The sequence below is a fragment of the Neomonachus schauinslandi genome, chromosome 3 (genome assembly GCF_002201575.2).
Source record: "Neomonachus schauinslandi chromosome 3, ASM220157v2, whole genome shotgun sequence".
In the NCBI taxonomy this organism is placed as follows: domain Eukaryota; kingdom Metazoa; phylum Chordata; class Mammalia; order Carnivora; family Phocidae; genus Neomonachus; species Neomonachus schauinslandi.
The window spans coordinates 166,616,886-166,636,515 of NC_058405.1; the positions used below are offsets into that span (position 1 = coordinate 166,616,886).

At 35.7% G+C, this 19,630-nt stretch overlaps 1 protein-coding gene across 3 annotated transcripts in view; it reads left to right on the forward strand.

The window, feature by feature from the left end:
• UNC80 (unc-80 homolog, NALCN channel complex subunit) overlaps positions 1-19,630 on the forward strand; it is a 225,526-nt gene that overhangs the window by 81,948 nt on the left and 123,948 nt on the right. For all 3 annotated transcript variants that reach the window (XM_021703047.1, XM_044913394.1, XM_021703048.1), the window contains exon 22: positions 1,121-1,293. In XM_021703047.1, coding sequence (XP_021558722.1) covers positions 1,121-1,293 — 173 coding nt within the window. The remainder of the gene's footprint in view (positions 1-1,120; positions 1,294-19,630) is intronic.

Below are 19,630 nucleotides of genomic sequence, written 5' to 3' on the forward strand. Positions count from 1 at the left end.
ATGAATGGTGTGAGCAGAAATTAAAGCAAGCTCTAAGTCAGTGATTCTCATCCTAGGGGTATATTCTTAGGTGTCAGAGGTACATTTCAGAATCATGAGAAGGGGTTTGAGTGGGGTTTTAAAAACAACATTCAACATAATACCCTCAAATAAGAAACAAATTTTAAATATATATTAGAAGCTATAGAAAAGTCAGGAGATATTTAGGCTTTTGAAAATGTACCTAGGATATAAAAATGATGAAAAACAATGCTTTGTATCATTTTTTTCTTAATGCGTGATCCTTAGACTTTCTGCATCAATAAATCACAGGGAATGTTTGTTAAAACATCCATAGTCCCCAGACATGGAATCAAAATCTCTAGTGATGAGACTTGACATTCTGTGTTTAATAAGCTCCAGGCTGATTCTTATTCATAGGCAGCATAACTATGGAAAAATAAGGATATGGAAGGATCAGTGGTTCCCAAGTCTCTGACCACAGTGCTGGGTAAGGCTGGCTGCATCATTACTTTCTGGGAGGTTTGCAAAGCACAAATTCTTATACTCCACTTTTTAAAATTCTGATTCTGAAAGTCTGGATGAAATTCAGGAACTTCCTAGGTAATTCTAATATATAACCAACTTTGGAAATCCTGGAATTAAATGATCAAATTCTAAGCTTCTTTACAACTCCAATAGTCAATGATTCTTTGTATTGTAACTGAGATATCAAGTTACTGGCCTTGATATCAATTTATGTAACAGATATGAAATTGTAAAATGATTCCATCTTTAATAAAAATAGAAATTAGTTGTTGATTACAGGAAGAATCATTTTAAATATACTAAGAGCTCTTGCCAGTATTAAAGAGGAGACCTGGTAGCAAAATGATCAGATCCTCTATTTAAGTATTTATGTAAAATTCTGCATTTGCATATGCCATGTGTCACCAGATTCCCAAAAGTCATGGTGTGTCTAAATCAGGCATTAGGATGGAAAGGAAGGAGGTGGAGTCAGGGAGAAAGTTTTCAGGCCAACACTACAGAAAACATGTTGGTATAACTTTGAAGCTCTTTTTTAATCTGTGACCTATTATACTGTTTCTTTTATTCCTCCACCATGGGAAAAAACCTACAGGTTGCCACAGTTTTGATGACCATCTGTCTTCCAACCAAGATGGTGGAAAAAGCAAAAACGTGGTGAATCTTGGAGCAATCCGACAAGGCATGAAGCGCTTTCAGTTTCTGTTAAACTGCTGTGAGCCAGGGACAATTCCTGATGCATCCATCCTGGCAGCTGCATTGGATCTTGTAAGTTGTTGGAAAAATTTGTCCACTCTGTATCCCATTACAATTAATACTGCTAATGGGGGAAAGCATGAATCCCTAATCCTAACCCTATCTGTGGAGTTATGGGGTTTTTTTAATTCATGCTTTATAGTTTTCAGAGTATGGGTCTTTCACCTCCTTGGTTAAATTTATTAATAGGTATTTTATTATTTTTGGTGCAATTATAAATGGGATTTTTTCTTAGTTTCTCTTTCTACTTCATTATTAGTGCATTTTCAATCTGCAATGCAACAGATTTCTGTATATTAATTCTGTATCCTGTGACTTTACTGAATTCATTTATCAGATCTAGTAGGTTTTTGGTGGAGTCTTCAGGGTTTTCTACATATAGTATCATGTCATCTGGAAATAGTTTAAGCTTTACTTCTTTCTTACAAATTTGGATGCCTTCTATTTCTTTTTCTTGTCTGATTGCTATGGCTAGGACTTCCAATACTGTGTTGAATAAAAGTGATGACAGTGGACATCTTTGTCTTCTTCCTAATCTTAGAGGAAAAACTCTCAATTTTTCACCATTGAGTGTGATGTTAGATGTGGGTTTTTCATATATGGCCTTTATTGTGTTGAGGAATATTTCCACTAAATCTACTTTGTTGAGAGTTTTATTTATTTATTTTTTTATCAAGAATGGATGTTGTACTTTGCCAAATGCCTTTTCTGCATTTATTGAGATGATTATAGGGTTTTGTGGGGTTATGTTTTTATGTTTGTTTTTTCTCAGCATTAATGGTAAAAGGAGGAAGAAAGGTGGTGAGGTGGAAGAAGAAAAGGGAAAAAAATAATAAATATGCACTGGGAAGTAGACTGTATAGCATCATGATTAAAAGGATGGGAGGGCTCTGGAATCAGACTACCTGGGTTAAAATGACTCTGACATTTACTAGCTGAACCCTTCTATAAAATGAAAGTAGGAGTAGTAATAATAATCCTCTGGCTAAGTGTGAAAATTAAATGACAAATTAAATGGAAAACCCTCATCAGAAGGCCTGAAATAAGGTAACTGCTCAATAAAGTAGGCCATTATTATTATTTTGTTATTATTAGTTTTATGTCTGTCATGTATTAGCATTTAAACATCTCTGAGTCTTGGTTTAATTATCAATTGGAGGAAAGATATAAAGGAAGGATCACTTGAAGTTAATTGTGCAAAAGCATTATATGATATTATACACATGTAAAGGATTAAAAGATATAAAGTAGATCTAGTTTAAAAAGTGTTTCTGTCAGGTAAACTGCTTTGAACTTAGTGTCTTAGTTTCCTTTATTTACCTCTGGTTTAATAAACTCTTCCTACACTGTATAAATACTGGGTACAAAATACCAGGTAAACATAAAGAATAAAAGTCTTTTATTTTCTCTTTTAAAAAATAAAAACTAAAATGACTCTTTTTTTTTACAACAAAAAACTTTAAGCCTGCCTATAAATGATCCCTTTTCCAGATTTTATAGCACATAAATAAGTGACCATTAACCACCCATATTTTACCTTGGAAAATCAACCAAATCTGACAATGTAATTTACATTTTTCTGTGACATTTGCAGCTTTTGCTCTCAGGACAGTGACCAGCAAGTTATGTGGTTTCTCTTAAGCCTGAAATAGAAATACCACTGTAATAACCCAAAATAATGACTTGTTGTGTAAGATTTTTCAGTCAGTTTCCCATTCCTGGATATTGGCCTTTGTGAATGTTTGTAAATTCCAAAATGTTCAGTGTGTGTTGATTTATGCTGTGGTGACTATAAAATGTGGGGAATCATGAGCCTCCAGGAGAGCTGAGGCTGGTGGCAATTAAGCAAAGAACAAATGCCTGTCTAAAGCAAGAGAGTTTGACAAGGCAAGGAGCCAATCCTTTGTTTTTTAAGTGGGAGAACGGTAACTAGCCTGTCCCTCCTTTGAGTTATGCAATGATTCTTTTTAATCACTATTGACCTATTCCAAAAGGAGTAGATTAAAATAAATAAATAAATGTAACAAATTCATAAGAAAAGAACAATTGAATATTTAAATAATGGGTAAGGACATGAACAACCAGTTCATCAAAAATACTTATACGCAATAAAGTATGCCCCATCCTATTCGCACTTGAGAAATGCTCATTAACATGTCCATAAATTCCTATATTATAACTATCAAATTTGTAATGATTAGAAAGTGTTGACAGGTATAAAATACCAGACACCACTACATGGTGTTGGTTAGTGGTGGAAGCAGCAGGATTTTATTAGAGGATAGGAAGTCAGAATAACGGGGTAATAGTGGGAGGGCAGTAATGGTGAATAGAGCGATCCTTGGCCCTGCCCTGCATAGTAAATAATTTTAGAATGGATGTAGTCACAGAGGAGGGGCAATATCTATGTATTAATTATACCAAATGGCTAGATGATGGAATTTGGAGTCAGTGTAGCTTAAAAGATACTCATCATATAATTAATTAATTAATTAACCCAACCAATATCTATTGAGAGTTTCCCATGTGCCAGCTATTAATAGGTGCAACAAAACTCAAATTGTTTTGAACCTTTCCTTATAAAGATTAGATTTGCACAGTGATCTATTTTACAGAGTTCTTGGTGCACAGCATTCTAAATGAATGGATAAATGAATGATTAACATTTATTGTGTACCTATTGTTTCCAAAGGAAAAACAACTGAAGCTCAGAAAGACCAACTAATAGGCCAGGCTACACTGCCAGCAAAGGATAGAGCCAGATTAGATCTCCATCTGGCTTCAAAGACCCTATATTGAGTACTCCACCATATTGACTGTCTCATTAAAAAATTATATGAAATCACTAAAACATGCAAAAATATAAATTCTGTATTTTATGTATGATAATTTAAATATAAGTAAGAAAGTGAAAATGACAGAAGTTAGTTGAACAGTTATTAAATTCACAGTAAAATTGTGCATTAGCACTTTATAGGTGGTTTAAACTGTAATGTTCCAGAGGTACTGTCATGTCCACTTTTGTCTCAAATCCTCATAGCTATTTTGGAAGATTTTAAGACAAAGCAGCGTATCAAATTTCTCAAGCAACTGCCTAACAAGATTAAGGAAAATGTTAATAACAAGTCATATTACCTCAACCTGTTGAAAAATTGATAGAAAGTTATAGGCACAGCTGGCCATACACATTGGAGAATAATGGCATGATGACGTTTGGACAACTATTAGTCAAATAAGCACCTGATGACAGAGATAACAGATTGTCCTTTACATACTGGAAAAGTCTAGGTAGGCCCCATACTCTTTCAGAGGTACTGAGCTGAAATCTGCACATAAATATATATCATACAGTGAACATTATTAAGCAGCATTTAAACATTTCCATATAACATAACAAAACTCCCAAGAGCCGAGATGATTTTGCTCAAGGTCATATATGCCAGTCAGTGCTAAAACTGGGTTCTGAGCAGAATCTTCAGATTCCATTCAGGATTCTTGTAGCAGTAGCATATGCTTTCTCTGTAAGAAAAAAAATACATACATATAGATGAAATATATATATTTATTTATATTTTATATTTTTTTATTTAAATGAGAATGAGTATCCCTTATACATTGAAAATACACTATGATGAGTATGGTCTGCAGAATAAAGAAGATTATAAATGATTTTTAATGTCCAAAAGCATTTGGATCTATTAAAAAGATTCCTTAACACAAGAATACATGATTAATTCATAACCGGAAAATATAGATTTTCGACTTTAAAGATTCACACCACATATTCACTCTCTAAACCAGTGATTCTTAACATTTTAGGGACATAGACTCTTTTAGAATTGGATGAAAGCTCTGGAAATTTTTCCAAGAGAAGTGCACTTATAGAAAAAATTTAACATATATCAGAAGGTTCACGGACTCCCCCAAAACCCATCCATGAAACCAAAGATGTTAAGAACTCAATCTCAGTTAATGGCAAAATGATTATCTGAGAAAATGAGACTCCTTAGTCAAGTAGTTAGGGAATGATTACTTTTATGAACATTTACTGATGATATAAAAACAGATAAAAATATGGGCGCCCGGGTGGCTCAGTCGTTAAGCGTCTGCCTTCAGCTCAGGTCATGGTCCCAGGGTCCTGGGATTGAGCCCCGCATCGGGCTCCCTGCTCCATGGGAAGCCTGCTTCTCCCTCTCCCACTCCCCCTGCTTGTGTTCCCTCTCTCACTGTGTCTCTGTCAAATAAATAAATAAAATCTTAAAAAAAAAAAACAGATAAAAATAATTGCTCCCTACATGGAATACTTAGGATTTATGTAAGATGTGTGTACATGGGAGAAATGAGAGGCTTGTCACAGAGAAAGCAAATGAGGATTTGAAAAATAATCCCAACAGAACAAATTAATACTCGTTTCTGAATGGAGATTGTTTTAAGAGGAATATTGATGGATACTTTGATAATCAAGTCTCTTGGGTGTTGAGATTTCATTCCCCCTCACCAAATGGTTTCATACCTATTTGATTTCCAACAGCTTATGATGCTATAACAGCTTATAACAGTTTTCAAGATGAGATTACAGAGGTTTCCAGATATAAGTACACTCTGTTCCTAACTATAGCTTGACTCTGACCACTAAGTTGGATTAAATCCCATTGAAAACTTAAAATATATTTTACTTCCCCAAAATAAGGCTATGGCCTAATAGTTACCAAATCACTAGATTCTCCTTTCTTCTTTTCCTTTGGAACATACTATGGCCCTGCTTGACCTTCTCAATCTTATAAATCTCATGGTAAGAAATAAAATAAAGGGGCTTGATGCTAATAAGCAGTGTCTTTTGAGTGTCTAAGTAAAGAAGCATTTTCTGATCATTGTAGATGTCCAGTGATGAGGTAGCTCCATTGAGAAGTAATGAGCTCTTTGTCACTAGACTGGATTCAATGGGGGCCATTGTACAGGGGCCTCAAAAAGTGGATGGTTTGTATGATTTCCTTTCATACCTGAGTCTTTGATTCTAGGTCAAGGCCAAGGAGTGTGCAGAGGTCAGAAGCCAGAATTCCAGAAGTCAGAATTAGTAAAGGTTTAAAGGAGTGTGGTAGGGGAGATTGGGTGGCTCAGTTGGTTAAGCGTCCAACTCTTGGTTTCGGCTCAGGTCATGATCTCATGGGTCGTGGGATCGAGCCCTGCACTGGGCTTCGTGCTCAGTGGGGAGTCTGCTTGAGGATTCTCTCCCTCTGCCCCTACCCCTACTTGCCCTCACTCACTCTGTCTCTAAAATGAATAAATAAAATTTAAAAAATAAAATAAAGGAGTGCAGTAGTCTCCATTATCAGACAGAGAACCCAGGTAGAACTTTTTGGTTGAAAAAAAGGGATGGGTAAAGACGGTGGTAGTTGTGGTGGTGCCAGCGGTGGTGGTAGAGGATGACAGTAGTAACATTTTCATTATATGTGATGGTTTATAAAGCACCTTCACATTTATTACCTTGTTTATATGAGGGGAAACGAACCAGCCCAGGACTAGCCCCCAACAAAGGGCACGCTTAAATCCATTTTCTCAAGTATGGAAAAATGAAGGAACTGAAGTCACTGATGAATTCTGACAAGCATACTGAGAGGAGTTGCATGTCCTATGTGCTTGAATCAGAGTTGCGTTCTGTGTTTACTGTCCTTTACACAGGTATGACAATTGCAATTCTTCATACTTGTTCATCTGGGTTGAGAGTTTCTCCAGATTACTCTAACTTTCACAAATGTCTTCTATTAAATGTATTTTTAGGTTTTGTTTCCTCTGTATTTGGCTTCACTTAATATCTGATTTCATCTGCTTCCTGTCATTCTGTTAAAAATGTTTTACTGTTAAAAATGTTTTACAATGCATTTGTGGTTTTTGTCATATATGTATTGTGTATATAAATATATATAGAAGTATTTATATTTCTATCAAATAAAAATGTGAATATAGGAATATAGAAAGAGGTAGGTATAACTATAAATGACATGGATGGATACATACACAGATGTGATCCAGATGCAGATATAGAAACAGATATAGGCATACTTATAGATTCTGCCATTTCATCAGATGGGATTTGGGAGAGGAGGGAAAAATGTGTTCAGTTCATCATCACATTCCATTACACCACTTTCTCCCTTCTCTCCTTTGATGTTTTCTTTTGTTGGGTGTTGCGTTTATTTTTAAATGCAGCTTAAATACAATTTTCGCATTATGACATAATTTTATTTCACAACAGCTTTCATTGTTTTATTGCCTTAATCATAGAATGTAATTGTGACTTTTTCAAGTTTGCAATTTTCTTCAGAATTAAAAAGTATTGTTAAATGAAGGAAGTATTAGAAATGTCAATGTTCAAAGTCTTGCAGATCTGCAGGTTTTGTTTTAAACAATTCTCTTGTCACTGTTGCTGTGACTACTAAACTTAGGGATAATTGGTTTAATTTTAAGTCCAGCACAGCTCTTCCTCACACTCTTTCTCTTTAGTACAAATTTAATAGACACAACTGCAAGGCGTTATAGAAAAGACATGTTTTAGAAAAAACTCATTTTGTCTCTAGGTTATGTAACCTACAAGCACAAAAATAGAAAAATTAAACAGTTCAAGCAAAAGGCACTTCTGTCTGTTTTCTATGTATCTCAGGTGAAATATTCTATCCTTTTTATTCAATTTAATATATAACGTGTACAGATATAATGATTTCTAATTTATTAGCATGAATAACACTAATAATGTCACTTTGCATTAGGAACAATTCCATGAAAACAAGAAAGAAAGTCAATGATACTGTAGAATTCTCTCTAGTCTGTGGGTGGAGAAAACCTAATTCATGGTAAATTATATTGATAATTGATAGCTTTAGGAATGATTATATAATTTTTCTCCAAACTGGGGCACTTTGGAGAGAAAAAAAGAGACACTATCATAATTATACCAGTTGAACAGACACAAACTGAAAATCTCCTGGTAAAAATGAAACATTGGTTACCATTGGTGGGGTCATACTTTCAGGTTCACTGCATCAAATTTAATCCACATAGGGGCTTACCATCACAGATCACTTGGTGATCAATGCAGATTAGCTCTTTCAAGAAGATAGGAATATATGCATAAGAGGATCTATCAAAGGAAAGTCATATTGTGTTCTCTTTTGAATCATGAGAAAGGTTGAAATAATTCGATAATAACCAAAACCAAATCATCAAATTATTCACTTGATGCTAGCGGTATACCTATATAACTGAACTTTTTAAAAGAGTCTAACTATGGGGATGCCTGAGGGGCTCAGTCGGTTGGGCATCTGCCTTCAGCTCAGTTCATGACCCCAGGGTCCTGGGATCAAGTCCCGCATTGGGCTCCTTGCTCAGCAAGGAGCCTGTTTCTCCCTCTGCCTGCAGCTCTCCCTGCTTGTGTGCTCTCTCTCTTTCACTGACAAATAAATAAATAAAATCTTTAAAAAAAAAAAAGATCCTAACTATGAAATGTAGCATAAAAGTAATGTATTTCATAAATATGTAGAGTTTAAGGGGAAAAAAATTGTCACATATCCACCACTACCATAAAGAATAGGACATTTCCACTTTCTGTAAAGTCTCCTGGATTCTCTTCCCTAACCATACGCTCCCTACCTCACACAAGACACTGCTGTCTTGAACTTTGTTTTAATCTTTCCTAGGCTTTCTTTATTTTACCACGAGCTTTTTTTTTTTTTTTTTTTGGTCTCTTTACCACTACAGTGCAGTGTTCTAGATTTGCGGCCAACGTAGATCAGTCTCGTGGATGCTGCTAACTTCCCTCCATTCAGCTTTTTTTTTGCTTTTTTTTTTATTAACATATAATGTATTATTTGCTTCAGGGGTATAGGTCTGTGATTCATCAGTCTTACACAATTCACAGCACTCACCATAGCACATACCCTCCCCAATGTCTATCACCCGGCCACCCCATCTCTTCCACTCCCACCACTCCAGCAACCCTCAGCTTGTTTCCTGAGATTAAGAGTTTCTTATACTTTGTCTCCCTCTCTGGTTTCATCCTGTTTCATTTTTCCCTCCCTTCCCCTATGATCCTCTGTCTTGTTTCTCAAATTCCTCATATCAGTGAGATCATATGATACTTGTCTTTCTCTGATTGACTTATTTCTCTTAGCATAATTATACCCTCTAGTTCCATCTCTGTCATTGCGAATGGCAAGATTTCATTTTTTGATGGCTGCATAATATTCCATTGTATATATATACCACATCTTCTTTTTTTTTTTTAAAGATTTTATTTATTTATTTGACAGAGAGAGACACAGTGAGAGAGGGAACACAAGCAGGGGGAGTGGGAGAGAGAGAAGCAGGCTTCCTGCCGAGCAGGGAACCCAATGCGGGGCTCGATCCCAGGACCCTAGGATCATGACCTGAGCTGAAGGCAGGCACTTAACGACTGAGCCACCCAGGCGCCCCTATACCACATCTTCTTTATCCATTCATCTATTGATGGACATCTAGGCTTTTTCTATAGCTTGGCTATTGTGGATATTGCTGCTATAAACATTGGGATGCACATGCCCTTCGGAACACTACATTTGTATCTTTGGGGTAAATACCCGGTAGTGCAATTGCTGGGTCATAGCGTAGCTCTATTTTCAACTTTTTGAGAAACCTCTGTACTGTTTTCCAGAGTGGCTGCACCAGCTTGCATTCCCACCAACAGTGTAGGAGGGTTCCCCTTTCTCTGCATCCTTGCCAACATCTGTTGTTTCCTGACTTGTTAATTTTAGCCATTCTGACTGGTGTGAGGTGGTATCTCATTGAGGTTTTGATTTGGATTTCCCTGATACTGAGTGATGTTGAGCACACACATGTTGAGTGCTGTGTCTGTTGTCCATTTGGATGTCTTCTTTGCAGAAATGTCTGTTCATGTCTTCTGCCCATTTCTTGATTGGATTATTTGTTCTTTGGGTATTGAGTTTGAAAAGTCTTTTATAGATTTTGGATACTAGCCCTTTATCTGATATGTCATTTACAAATATCTTCTCCCATTCTGTCAGTTGTCTTTTGGTTTTGTTGACTGTTTCCTTTGCTGTGCAAAAGCTTTTTATCCTGATGAAGTCCCAATAGTTCATTTTTGCCCTTGCTTCCCCTGCCTTTGGCGATGTTTCTAGGAAGAAGTTGCTGCAGCTGAGGTCGAAGAGGTTGCTGACTGTGTTCTCCTCATGGATTTTGATGGATTCCTGTCTCACATTTAGGTCTTTCATCCATTTTGAGTCTATTTTTGTGTGTGGTGTAAGGAAATGGTCCAGTTTCATTCTTCTGCATGTGGCTGTCCAATTTTCCCAACACCATTTGTTGAAGAGACTGTCTTTTTTCCTTTGTATATTCTTTCCTGCTTTGTCGAAGATTAGTTGACCATAGAGTTGAGGGTCCATTTCTGGGCTCTCTATTCTGTTCCATTGATCTATGTGTCTGTTTTTGTGCCAGTACCATACTGTCTTGATGATTACAGCTTTGTAAAAGAGCTTGGAGTCCGGAATTGTGATGCCACCAGCTTTGTTTTTCTTTTTCAACATTCCTCTGATGTCTTTTTTGTTCCATAAAAATTTTAGGATTATTTGTTCCATTTCTGTGAAAAAAGTTGATGGTATTTTGATAGGGATTGAATTAAATGTGTAGATTGCTCTAAGTAGCAGAGACATTTTCACAATATTTGTTCTTCCAATCCATGAGCATGGAACGTTTTTCCATACTTTGTGTCTTCCTCAATTTCTTTCATGAGTATTCTATAGTTTTCTGAGTACAGATTCTTTGCCTCTTTGGTTAGATTTATTCCTAGGTATCTTATGGTTTTGGGTACAATTGTAAATGGGATCACCTCCTTAATTTCTCTTTCTTCTGTCTTGTTGTTGGTGGATATAAATGCAACTGATTTCTGTGCATTGATTTTACACCCTGACACTTTACTGAATTCCTATATGAGTTCTAGCAGTTTTGGGTGGAGTCTTTTGGGTTTTCCACATAAAGTATCATATCATCTGCAAAGAGTGAGAGTTTGACTTCTTCTTTGCCGAGTCAGGTACCTTTTATTTCTTTTTGTTGTCTGATTGCTGAGGCTAGGATTTCTAGTACTATGTTGAATAGCAGTGGTGATAGTGAACATCCCTGCTGTGTTCCTGACCTTAGGGGAAAAGCTCTCAGTTTTTCCCCATTGAGAATGATATTCGCTGTGGGTTTTTCATAGATGGCTTTTATGATATTGAGGAATGTACCCTCTATCCTTACACTGTGAAGAGTTTCTTTTTTCTTTTTTTTTTATTATGTTATGTTAATCACCATACATTACATCATTAGTTTTTGATGCAGTGTTCCATGATTCATTGTTTGCGTATAACACCCAGTGTTCCATTTAATACATGCCCTCTTTAATATCTATCACCAGGCTAACCCAACCCCCACCCCCCTTCCCTCTAGAACCCTCAGTTTGTTGAAGTGTTTTAATCAAGAAAGGATACTGTCCTTTGTCAAATGCTTTTTCTGCATCTATTGAGAGGATCATTTGGTTCTTGTTCTTTCTTTTATTAATGTATTGTATCACATTGATTGATTTGCAGATGTTGAACCAACCTTGCAGCCCAGTATAAATCCCACTTGGTCGTGGTGAATAATTCTTTTGATGATGTGTCGGATCCTATTGGCTAATATTTTGGTGAGAATTTTTGCATCCATGTTCATCAGGGATATTGGTCTGTAATTCTCCTTTTTGATGGGGTCTTTGTCTGGTTTTGGGATCAAGGTAATGCTGGCCTCATAAAATGAGTTTGGAAGTTTTCCTTCCATTTCTGTTTTCTGGAACAGTTTCAGAAGAATAGGTATTTATTCTTCTTTAAATGTTGGGAAGAATTCCCCTGGGAAGCCATCTGGCCCTGGGCTCTTGTGTGTTGGGAGATTTTTTGATTACTGCTTCAATTTCCTTACTGGTTATGGGTCTGTTCAGGTTTTCTATTTCTTCCTGGTTCAGTTTTGGTAGTTTTTATGTCTCTAGGAATGCATCCATTTCTTCCAAATTATCTAATTTGCTGGCATATAGTTGCTCATAATATGTTCTTATAATTGTTTGTATTTCTTTGGTGTTGGTTGTGATCTCTCCTCTTCCATTCATGATTTTATTTGGGTCCTTTCTCTTTTCTTTTTGATAAGTCTGGCCAGGGGTTTATCAATCTTGTTAATGCTTTCAAAGAACCAGCTCCTAGTTTCGTTGATCTGTTCTACTGTTCTTTTGGTTTCTATTTCATTGATTTCTGCTCTGATCTTTATTATTTCTCTTCTGCTGCTGGGTTTAGGCTTTATTTGCTGTTCTTTCTCCAGCTCCTTTAGGTGTAGGGTTAGGTTGTGTACTTGAGACCTTTCTTGTTTCTTGAGAAAGGCTTGTATTGCTATATAGTTTCCTCTTAGGACTGCCTTTGCTGCATCCCAAAGCTTTTGAACAGTTGTGTTTTCATTTTCATTGGTTTCCATGAATTTTTAAATTCTTCTTTAATTTCCTGGTTGACCCATTCATTCTTTAGTAGGATGCTCTTTAGCCTCCATGTATTTGAGTTCTTTCTGACTTTCCTCTTGTGATTGAGTTCTAGTTTCAAAGCATTATGGTCCAAAAATATGCAGGGAATGATTCCAATCTTTTGATACTGGTTGAGACCTCATTTGTGACCCAGGATGTGATCTATTCTGGAGAATGTTCCATGGGCACTAGAGAAGAATGTGTATTCTGTTGCTTTGGGGTGGAATGTTCTGAATATATCTGTGAAGTCCATCTGGTCCAGTGTGTCATTTAAAGCCTTTATTTCCTTGTTGATCTTTTGCTTAGATGATCTGTCCATTTCAGTGAGGGGGGTGTTAAAGTCCCCTAATATTATTGTATTATTGTCAATGTGTTTCTTTGATTTTGTTATTAGTTGGCTTATATAGTTAACTCCTCCCATGTTAGGGGCATAGATATTTAAAATTGTTATATCTTCTTGTTGGATAGACCCTTTAAGTATGATATAGTGTCCTTCCTCATGTCTTATTATAGTCTTTGGTTTAAAATCTAGTTTGTCTGATATAAGGATTGCCACCCAGCTTTCTTTTGATGTCCATTGGCATGGTAAAAGTTTTTCCACCCCCTCACTTTAAATCTGGAGGTGTCTTTGGGCCTAAGATGGGTCTCTTGCAGACAGCATATCGATGGGTCTTGTTTTTTTTAATCCAATCTGATACCCTGTGTCTTTTGGTTGGGGCATTTACCCCATTTACATTCAGGGTAACTATTGAAAGATATGAATTTACTGCCATTGTATTACCTGTAAGGTGACTGTTACTGTATATTGTCTCTGTTCCTTTCTGATCTATGTTACTTTTAGGCTCTCTCTTTGCTTAGAGGACCCCTTTCAATATTTCTTGTAGGGCTGGTTTGGTGTTCACAAATTCTTTTAGTTCTTGTTTGTCCTGGAAGTTTTTTGTCTCTCCTATTTTCAATGACAGCCTAGCTGGATATAGTATTCTTGGCTGCAGATTTTTCTCATTTAGTGCCCTGAATATATCATGCCAGTCCTTTCTGGCCTGCCAGGTCTCTGTGGATAGGTCTGCTGCCAATCTAATGTTTCTACCGCTGTAGGTTACAGACCTCTTGTCCTGAGCTGCTTTCAGGATTTTCTCTTTGTCTCTGAGACTTGTAAGTTTTACTATTAGATGTCGGGGTGTTGACCTATCCTTATTGATTTTGAGGGGGCTTCTCTCTGCCTCCTGGATTTTGATGCCTGTTTCCTTCCCCAAATTAGGGAAGGTCTCCACTATAATTTGCTCCAATATACCTTCTGCCCCTCTCTCTCTTTCTTCTTCATCTGGGATCCCAATTATTCTAATATTGTTTCATCTTATGGTATTACTTATCTCTCGAATTCTCCCCTTGTGATCCAGTAGCTGTTTATCTCTCTTTTTCTCAGCTCCTTTATTCTCCATCATTTGGTCTTCTATATCACTAATTCTTTCTTCTGCCTCATTTATCCTAGCAGTTAGAGCCTCCATTTTTTATTGCACCTCATTAATAGCCTTTTTTTATTTGAAATTGGTTAGATTTTAGTTCTTTTATTTCTCCAGAAAGGGATTCTCTAGTATCTCCTATGCTTTTTCAAGCCCAGCTAGTATCTTTGTAATCATCATTCTGAACTCTGGTTCTGACATCTTACTAATGTCGGTATTGATTAGGTCCCTGGCAGTCAGTACTGCCTCTTGTTCTTTTTTTGAGGTGAGTTTTTCTGTTTCATCATTTTGTCCAGAGAAGAATAGATGAATGAGAGAATAAAATGCTAAAAGGATACCAATGACCCCAGAAAAATATGCACAGAACAAATCAGCAGAAACCGAAACCGGGGGTATAAGAAGGGGAAAAAAGAAAAAGAATATGATCAGGATGGTGAATAGAACAGAGTCACACACTTGATTTTGGGTATATTTTGGTTTGTTAGAAGAAACTGCCTCCCAAAATTTTAAAGAAAAAACATATAAATATACAAAAATAAGGGTAAATATGATGAAGGGATAGAATATGACTGTAAAGATGAAAATTTTAAAAGATTTTTAAAAAGGAATTGATAAGACACTGGTTGAAAAAGGGAAGAAAAAAAATTTTTTTTAAATGAGAGAATGTCATCAGGTGGGAGACTAAAACAAAGCCATACACTAGATTTAGGTTATATTTTAGTCTGTTAGAAGAAACTGTATCCCAAAATTTTAAAGAAAGAAAAACTTATATATATACAAAAAATAAGCTTAAATACAATGAAGGGATAGAATAGACTGTAAAAATGAAAATTAAAAAACATTTTTAAAAAGGAATTGGTAAGATGTTGGTTGAAAAAGGAAAGAAGGAAAGTTAAAAAAATAGGAAAAGAAAAAAATAAAGAAAATTTTAAAAAATTAACTTTGAAAGACTAAAGAATCATGGTAAAAAAAAGCCATGAATTCTATGTGTAGTATTCCCCTAGCACTGGAGTTCTGCCATTCTCATTGATTAGGTAAACTTGGTTGTGGCTGGATGTTCTTGCTCATCTTCTGGGGGAGGGGCTTGTCACAGTGGTTCTCAGATATCTTTGCCGGAGGCAGAATTGTCCCGCCCTTGCTGGGTCCAGGCTAAGTAATCTGCTCGGGTTTGCTCTCGGGAGCTTTTGTTCCCTGCAAGCTTTCCATACAGCTTTGGAGGACAAGAGTGAAAATGGCAGCCTCCCAATCTCCACCCCAGAGGAGCCGAGAACTCAGGGCCCCACTCCTCAGTGCACCCCCAGAGAAAAGCAGTGAATCACTCCTGTCTCCCCAGTCTCTGGCTGCACTCTGTGCTCACCCTGCCTGTGACCAAGTGTTTCTATCTCTGGCACACGACCCCCTTTGGAGTCTCCAAACCCAGCAGATCCCTGCAGTGTGCTCCCGAGCTGCTCCTCCTGGGGGAGGAAGGGGAGTCTCCCTGGATCTGCTGCTTGTTGGGTCCCTGCTGGAGGAGCAGTGGCCCGACTGTGCCACGGATCACAGTTTATGGCAACCCCAAGCTCAGAGCCCACGCCTCGGCTCCATCTCTGCAGCCGGCTTCCCCGCTCCAACACCTGGGAGCTCAGCCACACTTAGGCACCCCCGGTCTTTCTGTGACCCTGAGGTCCTGCGACCACACTGTCCCGTGAGGGTTCCACCCCCCACTTGGCCACTGGAGCAACGTCCCTCAGAGGAGCAGACTTCTAAAAGTTCTCATTTGTGCTCTGCTGTTCTATCACTTGCCGGTAGCTGGCTCCCTCGCCCTGTGGTCTATCTTCCCGAATATTGCCTCAGATTCATTTCTCCACACCTCCTACCTTCCAGAAAGTGGTCACTTTTCTGTTCATAGAATTGCTGCTATTCTTTTCTTTGATCTCCTGTTGAGTTTGTAGGTGTTCAGAATGGTTTGATACCTATCTAGATGAATTCTTGGGACTCTGCATCTTGCTCCTCCCACCTACCACATGAGCTTTTATCCCTAGGAAATATATTGACTTTTTTTTTTTTTTTGCTTTGTTTGCCTAGTTTTAAATTCATTTAAGTTAAATCATGCTATCCTCTTTTTGCTCCACATTAAGTTTGAGTTCATCTTTGCTGATGCTTTTAGCATTAATACATTGATTTTCACTAATGAATGATCTCTGTTTGTTTGAATATGCCACAGTTTATATATCCATTCTGTTAAATGGGCGTTTTTATTTTCTCCAAATTTTGCCTATTTTGAACAATGCCTTCACGAGTATTACCGCACATGGGCCTTGATTCACAGTTTTCTAAATACACATAGGGGTGGAATTAGTGAGTCATAATTTTACTATATGATGCCAAAGCTGTTTCACAGTAGTTGCAACAATTACTGGCACCAACACTGTAATAAAAGCTCCTGTTGCTCTTTGTTCTTGTCAGTGCTTTTATTATCCAACATTTTTATTTTTACCAACCCAGTGAATTAAAGTAACAACACTTTATATTTCAACCTAAAGTCTGAAATGTCTTTTCATGGGTCTATTTACCTTTCATTTTCACCTTGGTAAAAGATCCCATAATGTCTTTTGTTTATTTTTTAATGGAGGATTATTAACTTTTTGATAATTTTAAAAGAGAGTATTGATATTGTCAGTAAGAATCCATTTTCTGTTCTCTGTGTTGCATCATTCCCGACTTGGCTTATTTTTATTTTATTCCTTATACTACATTTTAATGAAGAGAAAATTTTAGTTTGATTCATTAAGATTTTCTTTATGGCTAGCATTTTTTTTTGCAACTTTTTAAAGAAATCCATAGGTAATAAATATATTTTTATCTTTTCTTCTAAAAGTGTTAAAGTTTACATTTCATACTGAAGTCTTTAACTAGAACTTACTGTGTGATTGCTATAAGATAGGAAATTATTTTCTTTTGTTTCTTTTCCCACATAGAAAATAATGATCTTAGCATAATATATTACTAGTCCATATTTTATTCTCTCATGTGCAGATAATTCATTTCATTCATTGTTTTGAATTCATTGTATTATCTTAATCATGTGTCAGTTTTCCATACATGCATGAGTGTAATTCTGAGGGGTTGTTTTTTCGTTTGTTTGTTTTTTTGTTCCATTCCCCTTCTACCCAGAGTTAAACTACTCTGTTTTAATAGCTAGAACTTTTAATATCACCTAAGCTACTCATGGCTCTGCTCTTCTGTGTGAATTTTATAATTAGGTTGTCAGGTTTCTGAAAATCTTTTAATTTATTCTTAAAATTATATTGAGTCCATTGATAAATTTAGACATAATTGAAATTCAGTTCTGAATTGATTAGTCAAAAGTTCTAGTTTTTGAGTCAGTTTAAGTAATTTTAATTTTTTTAGTAACTTGTTAACTTCACTGACATTTTCATGTTTGTTGACATAAAATTTATCATAACATTTTCTTATTAGTTCTCAATTTTGGCAGCATCTGTAGTTGTTTTACCTGTTTTTATTCCTAAAATGTGAGAGTTTTTTTTCTTTTTAGACTTGCCAGCTATTTGTCAATTTTATTAGTCTTTTTTCATGACCCTGTTGAGTCTATTTTATCTTCATTCTCAAATTCACTAATTTCTCTTCTTATTTTTATTTTCTTCTCTTACTTTGAATTTGTTGTATTATTCTTTAGCTTATTGGTTGATTGCTTAGCTTGTAATTTTATTTTTTCTGTTTGAAATTGAGCATTTAGCTATTAATTTCACTCTAAATACTGCCTTAACTACAAACCATAAATTCTGATAAGCTGTATTTTTATTTATTTTGTTAATTTATTTTAAAATAATTTTTAATTTCTTTAATGATTTCCTTTTTGTCCATGGGTTATTTAGTTGTGTGTGTTTCAATTTATAAATTCTAAGTTTTGTTAGGCATCTATTTGTTATTCATTTGTAACTTTATTTTTATTGATTCTTTGGAATTAATTTAGACTTGTTTTATGGACTAGAACATTATCAGTTGTCATAAATGTCCCATTTGTGGCTGAAAAGAATGTATAGTCTCCAGTTGTTGGGTACAGCATTTTGTATTCAAATATCCATTTTTATTTACTTCTTACTGCTTGATCTGTTGATTACTAAGTTGTGTTTAATGGTGGCAAATTTGATGGCATTTATACTTGAAGTTCTGACCATTTTTATTTATTTAGCAGTTTAGAAGTGCAACAGGTATCTGGTGCTATGAACCTTTTATCACTAGCTAGTGACCCAGTTTATTTCTAGTAATACTTTTTACCTTAAGATAGATTTTTCTCTGATACTAATATAGCTGAAACCATTTTATTAGGTTTAGCATTTGCTTGGTATGTCTTTTTTTGCCAATCCTTTACTTTCAATTTTTCTACATCTTTGTGTTTTAGGTATGACTTTCATAAAAAACAGATATTTGAATTTTTTATACCACTTTAACAACCTTTTCCTCTGGAAAATTTAGTACATTTGCACAGATTATGATTGCTGATATAGATTCACTTCCCCCCCCCTTTTTTTTTTGCTTATTTATCACATTTTTTTCATTATTTCATTGTGTATATGTTCTTGTTTCTATCCATGTCCTCTTTTAGATTGTGTTGGATTTAGTTTTATTTCTATTGATTTGGTTTGGTTTGGTTTAGTTTAGTTTTATTTATTTTCCTTCACTAGCTTGGAAATCATTCTCTTTTTATTTTTTTAAGTTACATATTTAAATGAAGCCTAAAATTAATATCTTTACTCTTCTCTCAAACAGTAAAATATTGTAGATTTTACCCCCAACTATTGTTTGAGATTTAGTTCTATGTTGTTGTTGTTGTTGTTTAACATTGACAAAGTAAACATTATTTTTGTTGATTTTCAGGAAAGTTATTTTTAAATTTACCCAAAAGCTTAGCATATTCTCTGCTCACCATTCCTCCTTGCATCTCATACATTCCTCTAAGATCCATCCTTTTGAAGGAGACCTTTCAGAGGTTTCTTTAGTGATGATCAATTGGAAGTAGCTCTCTCAGCTACAATTCACTTAAAAATGTCTTTATTTTGGTCTCATTCTTGAAAGGTACTTTTGTTGGAATTATAATTATAGGCTAAGATTTTCTTTCTGTACTTCAAAGTATTATCCCATTCTCTTCTGGCTTAATTGACATTGTTTTATGTATAGGAATATATATAATATAATCTGCCCACCCTCCCCAATTGCTTTTAATATCTTCTCTTTACTTTTGATATTTTGCAGTTTCATGTAATTGGCATATTACATCTGTTCTGAAAATGTTTCTATTTTCTCTTCCAAGATTATGTCTTTCACATTTTAT